Source organism: Schistocerca gregaria, chromosome 2 (assembly GCF_023897955.1).
Source record: "Schistocerca gregaria isolate iqSchGreg1 chromosome 2, iqSchGreg1.2, whole genome shotgun sequence".
In the NCBI taxonomy this organism is placed as follows: domain Eukaryota; kingdom Metazoa; phylum Arthropoda; class Insecta; order Orthoptera; family Acrididae; genus Schistocerca; species Schistocerca gregaria.
Window position 1 is genome coordinate 352,537,071 of NC_064921.1, and position 16,264 is coordinate 352,553,334.

A 16,264-nucleotide genomic window follows, 5' to 3' on the forward strand; every position below is an offset into this window, starting at 1 on the left:
TGAAACGGTGAGTAGGCTTAGCTTATATTTGCTGCTGTTGGAGACAGTGACGTTATTTTTTCCCCACTTCTTGAGGCACACACTGGTGTCTAAGGACAGATGGGAAAATCAGAACAATTCGAAGCACTGTCCTACAGACGAGAAAAATGAATGGAATTTTCGGTGTCCTACAGCTGCTGGTCTGGAGCTGCTCTAAAGCCACAATGGCGGATGAGGGACAGCAACCCGCCAGAGGAGGGTGGTCTGCTTGAACTTGTCTCTGAGCATGCGAACAAAGAACACATCACGTTACTCACAGAACTTTCCGTAGATACCTTGTCCCTGTCTTGTTCTAACCAGTCTGTTGAGGCTCCTATGCCGTGCACAAAGGGTGGAGCATTCCGATTGGCTCTTAATGAATTTACCTGCCAAACTACTGCTGCTACCGGCGTATGAGCTCTATCTGCCATCTTTTTCTGTAGACGAGACTTTCGGTGAAAAAACTATTTTGTACAGATCGCCATATTGCAATGACTGTTGAACCCTGCAAAAGAGGGCTACAGATCATGAAATACAGAAAGACACTTCCTCAATTACACTGCTATTCTATCATCGAGGAAAGCTTGAATTTTTCAGCGTGAAACCAATCTCCAACTGGGCTATATCGCCACACAGTTCGTATCCTGCACCGTACAAAATCATCACTTCTGCATCCTGCATATACCTATCGACCACCAGACGCTCGTACATATACTGCGAAGACAGATAGCATCTGCACATTCAACGTGTATAGTCCTTGCAAAATGAGATATTTCCCACAAGGTCGGTCAGTCACGGGGCAACTGCCCACACACACATGCTGGCCCAACTAAAGCTCTCTATACAGAGCTTTAGGCCCAATGCGCGACCAGAGTGCTGAATATCGAGAAACATGACGCATTAATACCCCTCGAAGTGGAGAAACAGGGAACAAGATTTAGAAAATGCTTATTCACCTTTTATGCCAATTGTGACATTTTGTTTACAAAACTTTGCCTCTGTTCGCATTAATAAATTTATTGCATTTCTTTAATGGTTTCTATGTTTTATTGTTGACTAGCATAGCTGAAGTTCAACAAAATGTGGTTTAGAAGCTACATTTTGTTGAGGTGGTTTGGTAAAGTGTAGCCCAGGACTAGATGAATGTTTGTAGCTTCCTAAAACAACCCTCGAATTATCCTGTAGAATCAAGTTTATGCAGTTTATGGCTGAACCAAGGTAATCTTCGTCTCACCAGTTTGTTGTATTATTGTACAACATGCCAACTGGAATACATAATTCGTAGCTCTGTGGTTGCACGTGGCGTTCTCATCGACTCGGAGAAAGTCCCAGTCCTGCAGAGCACATTTTTCCAACATTGAAATTTAACACTTTTCCCTCTTTTATAGTGCAAAAATGGTGTATTCTTTTTTCTACTGATGTTCTTGGGATTAAGGATAGATTTACACACCTGCCACACAGCATGGCTGTGTTCTTCTGAGTGTACTTCAATGTCTCTGTTGTGTAAAACTCAATGCAGAATCAGCATCTATCATTTGTTCTTAGATAAACAAAGAGTCGCCGTAATTCTACTGTGTATCAAAGGAAGGGGACGGATTTATGGGAACTGGTAACGGTTGAATGTGTTGGGAATTGCCACGGAATCCGTGTGTCAATGTACTGGAGCGCCTGCATCTCGGTAAGTGCTGAACGAGCAAGCGACAAAAAAAGAGTAAAGTCATTGTTTTGACACGATTAGTATCCACCGGAACTTAACATCGGCGCTGGAACTGCAGCTGCACAAAGGAATCAGCATATTTTCTTGTGAACAGCGTTACAACTACACTCTTTTCACTCTGCTGGCCATGCGTCGCAAGCTCACTTCGCAGTCAACAGTTATTGCCGCTTAAACAAAGTGAGAACAATAATAAGCATTGTCAGTTTTTAGAATTAATTTAGTACAATTTAATGAACTTTGTTTCACATGCTGCAATTGTTTATACATGACTCTAGATGTTACTATACAAAAATAATTATTTAAATAGAGGCAAAGAGAAGGATAAGTTCAAATTTAACCCACCAGACAAAAATTATAGCGGGCAGAAATTATCTTCACTATTTGCCTCGTCACTGTCTTCACGCAGTTTTATTACAATGTTCTGACTGAATCTCGATGTACATCCTCATGAAGTATTTTTCCTGCAGTCGCTCCACACGAGCAACGCATTGAGCCTATATCAGGTCAGAGGGATTATACCGGCAGTGATAGGAAGGAAGCCGTATTACTTCATATCCCATTTCTACAGCCTGATCATCAAGTTCACATCGCCTATAATTGTTGGTGTGTTGCCTAACAACGCAAGGCAATTCTGCTGTTGTGTGTGGGGTCATGAGGTATGATTTGCAGCCATTATAATATGTCAGCTTTCTTTGAATTTGTGTAGGGAATTTTTTCGTTAAGCATGGAATGTTAACTTGCATTGTACATGACTATCACACCTTCTTCTTCCAGGTTTCAAAGGAGATTGATAAACATTCCCGAAACACTACGTTATTCATCTCTAGCCTCATCTCTAGCCGATAATTAACATTGCCTAAAATTCGACACTATGCACAATTTAATTCTAAATGAATGGAGTCACTCACACACTTTTGTTACTTAATTGCAAAAGGTATGGATATTGCACTGGGAGAGAGGGGGAAAAAACCAATGTGGAGGAAATGGGGTGCGGAATGCAGAACGAATGACCTTGAGCCAACTGACCAAAGGGCAAAGAAAATGGCGCAAAACACAAAAAATACAACTTGTCAAAGCTACAATATTTCTTGTCACGGTTTGCAACGGTAAATCAGCGGTTTAGTGAAGACGCAGACAATTAATGCTACAAATTCGAGAGAACTCTGTAACGATAAAAAGTGTGTCCAGTAAGTGCTCGCTCTTGCTCCCACTTGCGGACGCATATGTTATGCGTAGGAGCCAAGAGAGCTTCAACATGACAATGAGCATCAGGCATGTCCACAATCTACTGAACCCGTGACTTCGGTATAGCGTACAACGATAAAGAAACAGAGGCAGCTGCATACAGAAATTGAAAAGGCTATGCCTTCTGCATCGGAGCACGTGTCGTAGTGTGCAGACTGAGGTACCGTTACGTACATCATCATTTATCTTTCAGTCCATATCTGCCACAGACGACGAAGTGATGAAACTGTAAGCACGGCAATGTGCGACATGTGTACAGCTTTCACATTCACAATTATCATCTAATTTCCTTTCTGACCTCTTTATCCAAAATATTCGAAAATGTAGTGTACACAAGAGAAGTTGCACGCTTAAGCGGAAACTATTTACTTAGTGTATCACAGTTTGGATTCCAGAATGGCTGCTCGACTGAGAATGCTATTTATACTTTCACTCATCAAACAATACGGGCCTTGAACAATAATATATCGCCAGTTGGTATTTTTTGTTGTCTTTCCAAGGTGTTTGATTTTGTAGATGATGTTAGTATCTGAGAAAAACTCAAGTTTTGTGAAATTGATGGCTTTATGCACAGCTGGTTTGAATCATACTTAACAAACAGGATGCAATAGGTTGTGCTGAATTATTCATACAGTGTAAGAAGAGTAGAAAATTTTAGTAAGTGGGGGAAAAATATCGCAAAGGGAATCCTACAGGGTTCAACTTTGGGTCTACTCCTATTCCTTATAAATGTGAATGACCTTCGACTTAAAATTCAAGCAAAATTGGTACTTCTGCAGACGATACTAGTGTTATAACAAATCTTATGGGACGGAAAGCAACAGAAGAGTTGGTAAACGATATTTTCCAAATAATTCTAAAGTAGTTCTCTGAACATGGATTCTCCCTAAAGTAAAAAAAAAAAAGAAACACTTCATTCAGTTCCATACAACAAATAGAGTGATACCAGTAATTGCTGTAGCCCTTGAGCAGAAGTCAGAAAATAGAGTAGAATGCTCCAAATTTTTGGGTGTACATATAAATGAAAACCGTAACTAGATGAAAATTATTTCTGAGCTTCTCAAACAATTACGCTCAGCTGCGTTTGCTCTTCGTATAATTGCTAATCTTGGAAACAAAGGTATCTGTGTCCTGTCATGCTTGGCATATTTCCACTCAATAATGTCTTACGGAGTAATTTCCTGAGGTAACTCACCACTTAGAAAGAACGTAGTGATTAAACAAAAGCGAGCAGTATGAGTAATATTTGGTGTTCACCCACGGATGTCATGTAGGCAGTCTTCAAAGAGCTACGCATTTTAACTACAGTAATCCATCATAATTTGAGAAGAACAGTGATGTTCATACTTACAACAGTAGAGGGAAGCATAACCATTATTATTCACTGTTAGAGCTGTCAGTGGGTCACAAAGGAGTTCAATACTTAGTAACAGAAATTTTTGACCATTTACCCAATAACATAAAATGTCGGCCAGGTAGCGAAGCAAGTCTTAAATCCAATTTAAATTCATTTCTCCCCGATAACTCGTTTTACTCCATTCACAAATTTCTACTTAAAAATTGGTAGCCAGTACAAACATTAAAAAAAATTAAGTGTAGTTGCATGAGTGGGAGTAAAGCTAATAATGTGTTCATTAAGTAATCATGTACACATGTCCTGCAAGCTAACTCATTCCACATCATTTTGATAAAAGAATCGTTCAAGGTGATTTATGGAACATGTAACTAAGTGTTGGAAACCGAGCACTGACTAGGTGTCTACCAGAAAACGCAGTGCCTGACAAAAAAGGTGAAGGGGAGAAGGAAACAAAATGAAACTTGCAGGCTAAAAGGATATGTGATGTTATTTCAGTAATTATAAAATATAGTCAAACTTAAAAAATAATTTGGCAGTATGAGATCATTTATCAATATTCACTGCCACAACCCCCATAATCTGTTGTTCCTAGTACACATCTAGAGACCAAATTGACTGTTGAGATATGGTTACGTGCTGTCTGGGTCGACACAGTCATCCAATTTGTCTCTCAAAAGGTGGCGCGCAGTTGTTTCACATATCCTCTACGCACCTACAAGCCATATTTTCTGTGTAGCAGACATTAGTGGGCGTAATAAACCACTATGAGGTAGTAAGTAACAAGGCTACCAGACGACGATGAGTTGTGGTGGGCTTGTTACTGCTATTGAGCTACGGGATTCAGTACAATTTATGAAGCGTGTTATGCCAGCATGTCCAGTCGAGTACAGCAGGGCCAAAATTAATTGAATTCCATATCCTTGTAGCCACAACAAGCCTACCAATAGTCAGATGGCAATGCGTTATCATCTGACAATTGGTGGGCTTGTTAGTGATACGAAGATATGGGATCCAGTACAACTTATTAAGCATGTTATGCCAGCATGTGCAGTCGAGTCAGCAGGGCCAAAATCAACTGGATTCCTTATCTTCTGACCATTGGTGGGCTTGTTACTGCTACAAAGATAAGGGAGCCACTTGATTTTGGCCCTGTTGCCTTGAGTGCACGCGCTACGCTAACATGCTTAGTAAGTGGTATTGTTTCCATTTGAAGACGCCTTTGATCTTTGTCAGTGCGGTTTTTACTTTGGTGGCAGGTTATACTTAGGGCCTGAAGCTGTGTTTTGAGTGCACATGTTAGCCTAACATGCTTAGTAATTTGTACTGTTTCCATTTGAAGACTCCTTTGGTCTTTGTCAGTTTAGTTTGTACATTGGTGGCAGGTTATACTTAGGGCCTGAAGATGTGTTTTGGCATAGAAACTGGTAGCATGTTGTGAGTAAATGATATTACTATACAGCTGTTGGTTTCAATTATAATTACTCAAGTACAAACCGTTATGCTCAACTACTCTCCGAAGGTGTTTGTCATCTCTTTCTTTTCCTAGAACCCTTTGTCCAAATTTCTAGTTGGTTTCCTTCGCTGTTCGATTTAATAGCATCAGGGGTAGGTTGGAACCCTGTCCACTCCCTTCCCAACTACAGCACTCATTCCGTTTCATATCTTCGACTCCTACAAATGCAATACGGTCTGCACAGATCTTGATAACTTTGCACTCTCTGTAATTTATCATTGCTACCTCTATAAAATGTCAATCAGTGTAGTCCATTCAATATTGTGAACAGTTGTCGCTAAATTCTACCAGTGCTATAAATGTGGATTAACCTTTCTTTAGTCTATGTTCTAAGATAAGTCGTAGGATCAGTATTGCCTCATGGGCTCCTTTATTCCTCCAGAACCCAAACTGACTTTCCCCAAACACATCTTCTAACAGTCATTCTGTTCTTTTGTACATAGTTTTTGCCAGTACGAGGCGTTTTTTTATGTAAGTACTGTTTTGAAATTAGAAAAGGACGTGCTAAGATATCTCAATAATTTCACTTCCACATGAAAGCATGTACCTTAATCGACGACTTACGCCATTACAGTCTGATTCTTCCTTGTTTACATTGTGTACTGAGTGTTTAAGATGCCTCCGATAACCTTGAGTCCCGCCGACTGTGAAGTACGGGCTGTTATAAGATTTCTTAGTGCTAAAAGCCTAAAAGCGATCTATATTCATCGTGAGATCTGTGCAGTTTACGGAAAAAACGATATGAGTGAAGGAATGGTAAGAAAGTGGGTGAGAGCATTTAAAGATGTCCGTATAAATGTGCACGGTGAACAACGGAGTGGGCACCCTTCGCTCTTTAATGAAAGTTTGGTGCGGGAAGTGGACAATAAGATGAGAGAAAAGAGACGCTTTACGATTTCCTCCTTGCGGGATGAATTTCGTAATGTTTCTCGTAGTGTTTTGTATGGCATTCTAACCGAGCACTTGAATTACCGAAAATTGTGTGCACGTTGGGTACCGAAAATGTTGACGGGCTTGCACAAAACCAAACGTTTAGACAGTGCATTGACTTTCCTTGAGCGGTACCACAACGACGGTGACGATTTCTTCTTAAGCCAAATTGTCACGGGCGATGAAACATGGGTGGCCTACGTCACACCAAAATCAAAGCAGCAGTCCATGGAAATTGAGCAAGGGGATCGTTTTGCTGCAAGACAATGCCCGTCCGCATGTGGCGAATCAGACCAAAGATCTCATCACATCTTTTCGATGGGAAACTCTAATAGATCATCCTCCGTACAGCCCCGATCTTGCGCCCAGTGACTACCATCTGTTCCTGCACTTGAAGAAACACCTGGGCGGTCAGCGTTTTCAAGACGATGACGAAGTCGAAACAGTGGTGATGCAGTGGTTAAGAAGTTGGGCGGCAGGCTTCTATGAGGAGGGTATTCAAAAACTGGTACACCGTTATGACAAGTGCCTCAGTATTGACGGAAATTATGTAGAAAAGTAGATTAAGGTACAGGCTTTCATGTAAAAATAAAATTATTGAGATATCTTAGCACGTCTTTTTTTTTTAATTTCAAAACGGTACTTAACTTTAAAACACGCCTCGTATATTCTATTCGTGGCTTATGGATAACGATTCTCTAAGGCAAGATTATTCAGATGTGATGTTGTAATAAGAACTAAAGAATGGTACAGTTATGAAGTAATGTGCTTTACGCCGCTCTCTGTTGCTCACGCACAGGAAGCGACGGCGCTGGCGTCGCGGGACCACGACTACAGCCGCAGCGTCGCGGCGTGCAGTTCGCCCCCGGGGCGGGCCTTCCCCTGCCAATACCCCGGTTGCTGCAAGGCCTACGCCAAGTCCTCACACCTGAGGGCTCACATGCGCAGGCAAGTACGCCCTGGCACAGCTAGCCCCACTGGCCACCGGCTACTCACAAGCCGTAGGTAACACGTTACGGAGAACGAAGCATATTACACTACTGGCCATTCAAATTGCTGCACCACGAAGATGACGTGCCACAGACCCGAAATTTAACCGACAGGAAGAAGATGCTGTCGTACGCAAATGATTAGCTTTTCAGAGCGTTCACACAAGGTTGGCGCCGGTGACGACACCTACAACGTGCTGACATGAGGAACGTTTCCAACCGATTTCTGCATCTACATCTACATCCATACTCCGCAAGCCACCTGACGGTGTGTGGCGGAGGGTACCCTGAGTACCTCTATCGGTTCTCCCTTCTATTCCAGTCTCGTATTGTTGGTGGAAAGAAGGATTGTCGGTATGCTTCTGTGTGGGCTCTAATCTCTCTGATTTTATCCTCGTGGTCTCTTCGCGAGATATACGGAGGGAGCAATATACTGCTTGACTCTTCGGTGAAGGTATGTTCTCGAAACTTTAACAAATGCCCGTACCGAGCTCCTGAGCGTCTCTCCTGCACAGTATTCCACTGCAGTTTATCTATCATCTCCGTAACGCTTTCGCGATTACTAAATTATCCTGTAACGAAGCGCGCTGCTCTCCGTTGGATCTTCTCTATCTCTTCTATCAAGCCTATCTGGTGCGGATCCCACTCTGCTAGATAGTATTCGAGCAGTAGGCGAACAAGCGTACTGTAACCTACTTCCTTTGTTTTCGGATTACATTTCCTTAGGATTCTTCCAATGAATACCAGTCTGGCATCTGCTTTAACGACGATCAACTTTAAATGGTCATTCCATTTTAAATCACTCCTAATGCGTACTCCCAGATAATTTATGGAATTAACTGCTTCCAGTTGCTGACCTGCTATTTTGTAGCTAAATGATAAGGAATCTAACTTTCTATGCATTCGCAGCACATTACACTTGTCTACATAGAGATTCAATTGCCATTCCCTGCACCATGCGTCAATTCGCTGCAGATCCTCCTGCATTTCAGTACAATTTTCCATTGTTACAACCTCTCGATACACCACAGCATCATCTGCAAAAAGCCTCAGTGAACTTCCGATGTCATCCACCAGGTCATTTATGTATATTGTGAATAGCAACGGTCCTATGACACTCCCTTGCGGCACACCTGAAATCACTCTTACTTCGGAAGACTTCTCTCCATTGAGAATGACATGCTGCGTTCTGCTATCTAGGAACTCCTCAATCCAATCACTCAATTGGTCTGATAGTCCATATGCTCTTACTTAGTTCATTAAACGACTGTGGGGAACTGTATCGAACGCCTTGCGGAAGTCAAGGAACAGGTCATCTACCTGGGAACCCGTGTCTATGGCCCTCTGTGTCTCGTGGACGAATAGCGCGAGCTGGATTTCACACGACCGCCTTTTTCGAAACCCATGCTGATTCCTACAGAGTAGATATCTAGTCTCCAGAAAAGTCCTTATACTCGAACATAATACGTGTTCCAAAATTCTACAACTGATCGACCTTAGAGATATACTGGCGTACCACTTGGCATGATGGTATAGGCTGAAATTGGTTACACGTGTCGTCACCTCTTGTTCGCATTTACGGCACTTTGAACAATGGATGAGAAATCTCCACTTTGAACAATGGATGAGAAATCTCAGTATCTATTATGTAGTCGCAGAATCGATGGGTACCATAAATTTGCTATGAAGTGGCATTACAACACCATGCAGAAACAGTTTAAAGATTTCGTTGATGATGAAAGAGCTAAAAATTATATTGATCGATAAATGATTTGCGTAGAATTCATTACTCTGTACATCAAGAAGCACTCTGTGTTAAATATGCAGGCATGGAAGATCTGATGGAATTGGTGGTCGGAATAATACATTTTCTGAAGTCACACGCATTATAACATTGTCAGTTGCAACAGCTTTTGCTGGAATTCAGCAAAGAGTATAAAGACACTATACAGCGTGTTTGGGGAGGAAAGGTCAATATTTTAAACAGTGATAGTATAAGTAATTCTCAACAAAAAATGTTATATGAACATAGGTCCGCTAGTGCTTCATTAGGGTGATGTGGGTATCGAAAGGAACTTTATTTCTGCAAAACTGCTGCGCACAACGTGAACGTATGCGCAGTACAACTGCAGCGTAATGTGATTTTCTTGCAAACAATGCACGGGTACATGCCAAGTTTACGCTATGCAACCTACCATGTATTATGGTCATGTGACGTGCTTAGTACAGTCACCCGTTGTTCGCGCAGTTGTACAACGTAAGCCGCATTGTGTAGTGTGCCGGTGACGGATCTGTTAGCTGTGTAGTATAAGATGTTACCTGTGTTCGAACAAGTGCTGCTAACAATGACATGCGTCTACAATAATGAGGAATACGCAGATATGGTGTATGTTTATGGCTTCTGCGACGGTAGTGCTACCGCTGAAAGAGAAGAATACCACAGGCGCTTTCCAACTCGACGAGTGCCTGATCGCGGGGTGTTTACCAAAGTGTTTATCACTTTGCGTGCAACAGGCTCTCTTCCAAGTAGACATTTTTCGTCTGAGCGTGCACGTCAAAAAACTCTACAAGAACAGGAAGAAATTATCACAAGTGTTGAGTGAAGTCCCGGTACGAGCACATGAAGAACGTCCCTGGATATGTATGTCCCACAGACAGCTGGATGGGAAACATTACATGCGGAGAACCTGTATCCATTTTACATACAGCATGTCCAAAATCTCCACGTTTGCGACAACGCCCAACGACTTCAATTCCGTCACTGGGTAACTGAGAATAGTCACTTGCTTCCCTACATACTGTTCAGTGACGAAGCCCAGTTTTGAAGACACGGAATAAACAACACACGCAATAATCATCGATGGTCACGGAAAAATACACACGTTTCAGTGGATAGCAATTTCCAAGTTGATTTTGCCATAAATGTTTGGTGCGGCAGGATGTGCAACCTTTTGATAGGTCCATTAATTATCAATCTGTGATGGACCGGAGAGAGGTACCTGCATTCTTTGGAAAATTCATTTGTGGAACTATTGGAAGACGTTCCTTTAGCGAGGCAAACTAGAACATTCTTTCAACACGACAGTGCCTCTCCGCATGTTACGTTACGTGTGAGGGACCGTCTCAACCGCACCTACCCTAATCGCTAGATTGGCCATGGCGGTTCTATTACCTGGCCTCCTTACAACTTCAGAGTTCTGTTTATGGGGTTGGATGAAATCAGAAGTGCACAAAGTGAAGGTAAACACATGAGATGAACTGCTTTGTCGCATCATGGACGCTGCTGAATTGATTAGGAACCAACCACAGGCAATTGAAGAAGCAACACAAAATGTTATCGCTTGAGCGCAAAAGTGCATTGACGTTCATGGTGGGATGTTCGAACCTGTTCTGTGAACTGTACGATAAGTGTTAAACCGTTTGTAAAAGACGTGGTATGTCTTTTTCAACTGAATACATGTAACATACATGTTGTAATGCATTATGTACTAAATGCAAAGTAGATAAACATTATGTAAAAATGTGTAACATAAATGTACTTCTCTGCAACATTGTTTCAAGAAAACCACATTACGGTCCAGTTGTATTGCGTATATACCTCCATAACGAAGCATTTGCGAACCTATGCTCATATAACAATTTTTTGTACAGAATTACTTATACTATCACTGTGTAAAATATTGATTTTTTTCCCCAACCACCCTTATAATTGGTACTGCAAAGCATGTTGATTAAATCAGAGGACATGCCTGGAAAGAGTTTCAAATTAAGCCCCACTATTGTTGGGTTTCTGAAGGAAAAAGGAAATCAAGAACGAAAATTAGATCTGGAATACATTGCGGATCTCGAATTTTAAACAGAACTGACTAAAGACTGCAGGGTGAGAAGCAACTTATTTCTGATTTTACAGCGATGAGTCGATGGATTTAAAAAGAAAATTGCCTTGTGGAAGTGACAATTTCTAACAAGGAACGTCATCCATTTCCTAAATCTAAGCGTCGTCAAATAAAATGCGAATTTCGAACAAGCCATTGTGGGATTTAAAATAATTACAGAAAAAGTTTTTTTTAAATATTTGAGGTCACTGCGAATCTTCCATATGATTTTAAGCTGTTTTCGAGACTGTTTGCCATTTCAGTTGAAAGCACCCCTGTGCATCTTCAGATGGAAATAGTCAATCTGCAGTGCAATTCTCTTTTAAAAGACAAGAGTTTCCAAATCTCCATAGTGGAGTTGCAAAAGCTGAGAGGCTTCTTTTGATTATGAAGCTAACTAAATCACGATTACATGGCAACAAGAGCGACAAAAATCTGTGGCTCTGTCTGTATTTGTCCATGTACAGACAGTCTGTGCCAGATATAATTTTTTTATTTCTTCCGAGCGCCAAAAATGATGAAATAATACCAAATTTTTTGGCATCTACGTTGTTGAGAAACGTAAAACAAAGCTGCATGCAGCGCTTTTGCAGTTTCGCATCCTTCCCCGTGTTTCCGCCCAGATTGCATCGCGTGGTAAAGGGGAAGTGTGCAGTCAGGTGAGAGAGATTCGTTAGGCTGCTATGTTGGCCTGAATTCAACATCCGTTCTCTGTAAGTAACTGTGAAGGGCATGGCAGAGGATACTTCCCATTATCCTAATATTCTGTAGGCAATGAAAACTTGCACATCGATCCTCCACCATTGCACCTGCCCACCAAGATTGTTTGCAAAAACTCCCTAGTAGCTCACTGCAATGCCAGTTGCCATGATAATTAGGAAAGTATATAAGCCGTTTCGCGTACTACTCTCATACATCTTCTTCTACTTCCACCCAAGAGCTTCAGCAACTCTCTCTAGGTGGATCTGGTCTCATTCTGCATTTGTTACGTCGGTAGCATAGTTATTGAGTTGTTTGTTTGATTATATGAATAGTTAGCTTTGTCTCTAAGTAATTAAATAAATGCTTATAAAGTGGCAAAATGTTTGTAAATCTAGTGAAGGGAATTAGACCTGTACTAAGGTGATCCTGTTTGCCTGACAGAACTGCCAAAGCTGTGTCCCCCTCCCGTACACTCTCACTTAAAACTAATTTTTCTGTGCAGACCCAGTAGATTTTGGAAACAGGAATAACAAAAATGGTGTGTTACTGAGTGGACTATGCCGATAAAGAATATTGCATGCAACGATTAAATGTATCATCGTTGTAAATAAATTACAAATTCTATAAACAAACATTCTAAAAAAAATTGAAAGTAAAACAAAATCTGTATTCTATTGTTTACAGTAGCTACTGTACGTTGGTTTCACTATTGTTTATAATGAAGAACACATTTTAATTGAATCTAATAAATTAATAATAGTCCTCATCATAAAAAACCAGGTGCTTTCAGTCAAGGACTTCAACACACACTCGCTGATTCTGGTTCAAAAATGGCTCTGAGCACTATGGGACTCAACATCTGTGGTCATTAAGTCTCCTAGAACTTAGAACTACTTAAGCCTAACTAACCTAAGGACATCACACACATCCATGCCCGAGGCAGGATTCGAACCTGCGACCGCAGCAGTCGCGCGGTTCCTGACTGAGGGCCTAGAACCGCTAGACCACCGCGGCCGGCCGCTGATTCTGAAATCCTACAATAACTGTAGTGCAGTAACAACAAGAACTCCACTGTTGAACAATAGTGAGCTGTGTGAGTGACAGAAGTGTGAACTGAATGCACTGTCGACACACTAACTACATTCACTGTTGGCATCTGGTGGGTAGTAGCTGTTTGCTTATGATGCTACTTGGATAAAATGATTCTGCAGAAGTGACATCGTGACAACAGTGTGTGTTTACAGGTGTGGGCCAAGGGAAAGACTTTTTCATAAAGGCAGATTGTAGGAACATGAAGGGTGGAACTCATGTATCTCTCCTGATTAATTATTAAATATCTGCACGCTTGATAGGAGCCTCATTCTAGCCTTCAGACGATCCTTTTATTCGCGTTTTCTCCTCCTCCTCCTCCTCCTCCTCCTCCTCCTCCTCCTCTGTCTTCTTGTATACATGTTGAAGTCCCCACCACATTTTTATGTCTGTATGTGAAGGCCCAATCTGAAGCACTAGTTCACGGATTTTGGTACGGTTTCCACAACAGACAGACTGATACATGAGGGAGATATGTGTACACTACTGGCCATTAAAATTGCTACACCAAGAAGAAATACCGATGATAAACGGGTATTCATTGGACAAATATATTATACTAGAACTGACATGTGATTACATTTTCACGCAATTTGGGTGCATAGATCCTGAGAAATCAGTACCCAGAACAACCACCTCCGGCCGTAATAACGGCCTTGATACGCCTGGGCATTGAATCAAATGCAGCTTGGATGGCGTGTACATGTACAGCTGCCCAAGCAGCTTCAACACGATACCACAGTTCATCAAGTGATGCGTATTGTGACGAGCCAGTTGCTCGGCCACCAGTGACCAGACGTTTTCAATTGGTGAGAGATCTGGAGAATGTGCTAGCCAGGGCAGCAGTCGAACATTTTCTGTATCCAGAATGGCCCGTACAGGACCTGCAACATGCGGTCGTGCATTATCCTGCTGAAATGTACGGTTTCGCAAGGATCGAATGAAGAATAGACCCACGGGTCGTAACACATCTTAAATGTAAAGTCCACTGTTCAAAATGCCGTCAATGCGAACAAGTGGTGATCGAAACGTGTAACCAATGGCACCCCATACCATCACGCTGGATGATACGCCAGTATGGCGATGACGAATACGCGCTTACAATGTGCGTTCACCGCGATGTCGCCACGGACGCGACTATCATGATGTTGTAAACAGAACCTGACGTTTTGCCATACGTGCACCGAGGTTCGTCGTTGAGTACACCATCGCAGGCGCTCCTGTCTGTGATGCAGCGTCAAGGATAAACGCAGCCGCGGTCTCCGAGCTGCTGTTGCAAACGTCTTCCATCTGTTCGTGCAGATAGTTGTTGTCTTGCAAACGTCCCCATCTGTTGACTTAGGGATCGAGACGTGGCTGCACGATCCGTTACAGCCACGCGGATAAGATGCCTGTCCTCTCGACTGCTAGTGGTACGAGGCCGTTGGGATCCAGCACGGCTTTCCGTATTAGCCTCCTGAACCCACCGATTCCATATTCTGCTAACAGTCATTGGATCTCGACCAACGCGAGCAGCAATGTCGCTATACGATAAACCGCAATCGCGATAGGCTACAATCCGACCTTTACCAAAGTCGGAAACGTGGTGGTACGCATTTCTCCTCCTTTCACGAGGTATCACAACAACGTTTCACCAAGCAACGCCGGTCAACTGCTGTTTGTGTGTGAGAAATCGGTTGGAAACTTTCCTGATGTCGGTACGTTGTAGGTGTCGCCACCGGTGCCAAACTTGTATGAATGCTCTGGGAAGCTAATCGTTTGCATATCACAGCATCTTCTTCCTGTCGCTTAAATTTCGCATCTGTAACACGTCATCTTCGTTGTGTAGCAATTTTAATGGTCAGTGGTGTATATCTACACATATTAAAATTGAAGTCCCCCGCTGCATTTGTCTGTCTGTATGTGAAGCCTTGTCTTAGGAACTACTGTAGGTATTTTGTCAGCACTAGATAATTTAGCACTACCCATGTGAAGCTTGGTTGGGACACTAATATTAGTATTAAACTGACACAGTATCATTTGCAATAATGTAAAGTATTCCAATATTCCAATGATTACAATGAAGTGGAAATACAAAATTTGAAATTTCCTGAGAGATTAAAACTGTGTGCCGGACCGAGTTAGAGTCTCGGTCCAGCACACAGTTTCAATGTATCAGGAAGTTTCATATCACCGCACACACAACTGCACAGTATAAATTTCATTCTGGAATCATCCCCCAGGCTGTGGGAAAGCCATGTCTCCGCAATAACCATTTTTCCAGGAGCGCTAGTACTGCAAGTTTTGCAGGAGAGCTTTTGTGAAGTTTGGAAGGTAGGAGACGAGGTACTGGCGGAAGTACAGCTGTGAGGACGGGTTGTAAATCATTCTTGGATAGCTCAGTTGGTAGAGCACTTGCTCGCGAAAGACAAAGGTCCCAAGTTTGAGTCTCGGTCCGGCACACAGTTTTAATCTGCCAGGAAGTTTCATATGTGCACACTCTGCTGCAGAGTGAAAATTTCATTCTGAATACAACATTTATTTGTACCTTCAAAGGTTTAAAGCTACTACCTATACATACAATACAACAGGGCACTTTTGTGAGAGAGGAGAAATCAATGGCAGATAGATGACTTGGGACCCATATGGACTGTTTCTGCCCTTGCCAACATTAGCCAGGAAACGATACAGTGTGCCATAGCAACATAGAATTATTGTAGTAGTAGGCATTGTGAATGCAGTGTTGATTCTTGTAAGCACATTTTACTGTGAGGAAGATGAATTATGTAATTAGTATCTTCAGGCTCACAGTCTCAACTTAGCAGGAATTTGCGTAATGGATTCAAGTGC

The 16,264-nt window shown here is 42.1% G+C and overlaps 1 protein-coding gene across 1 annotated transcript in view; it reads left to right on the top strand.

Moving 5' to 3' along the window:
* The window catches only part of LOC126336154 (Krueppel-like factor 16), a 151,590-nt gene that overhangs the window by 91,909 nt on the left and 43,417 nt on the right, over nt 1–16,264 (top strand). Inside the window, exon 4 of the mRNA XM_049999646.1 lies at nt 7,580–7,728. Coding sequence (XP_049855603.1) covers nt 7,580–7,728 — 149 coding nt within the window. The remainder of the gene's footprint in view (nt 1–7,579; nt 7,729–16,264) is intronic.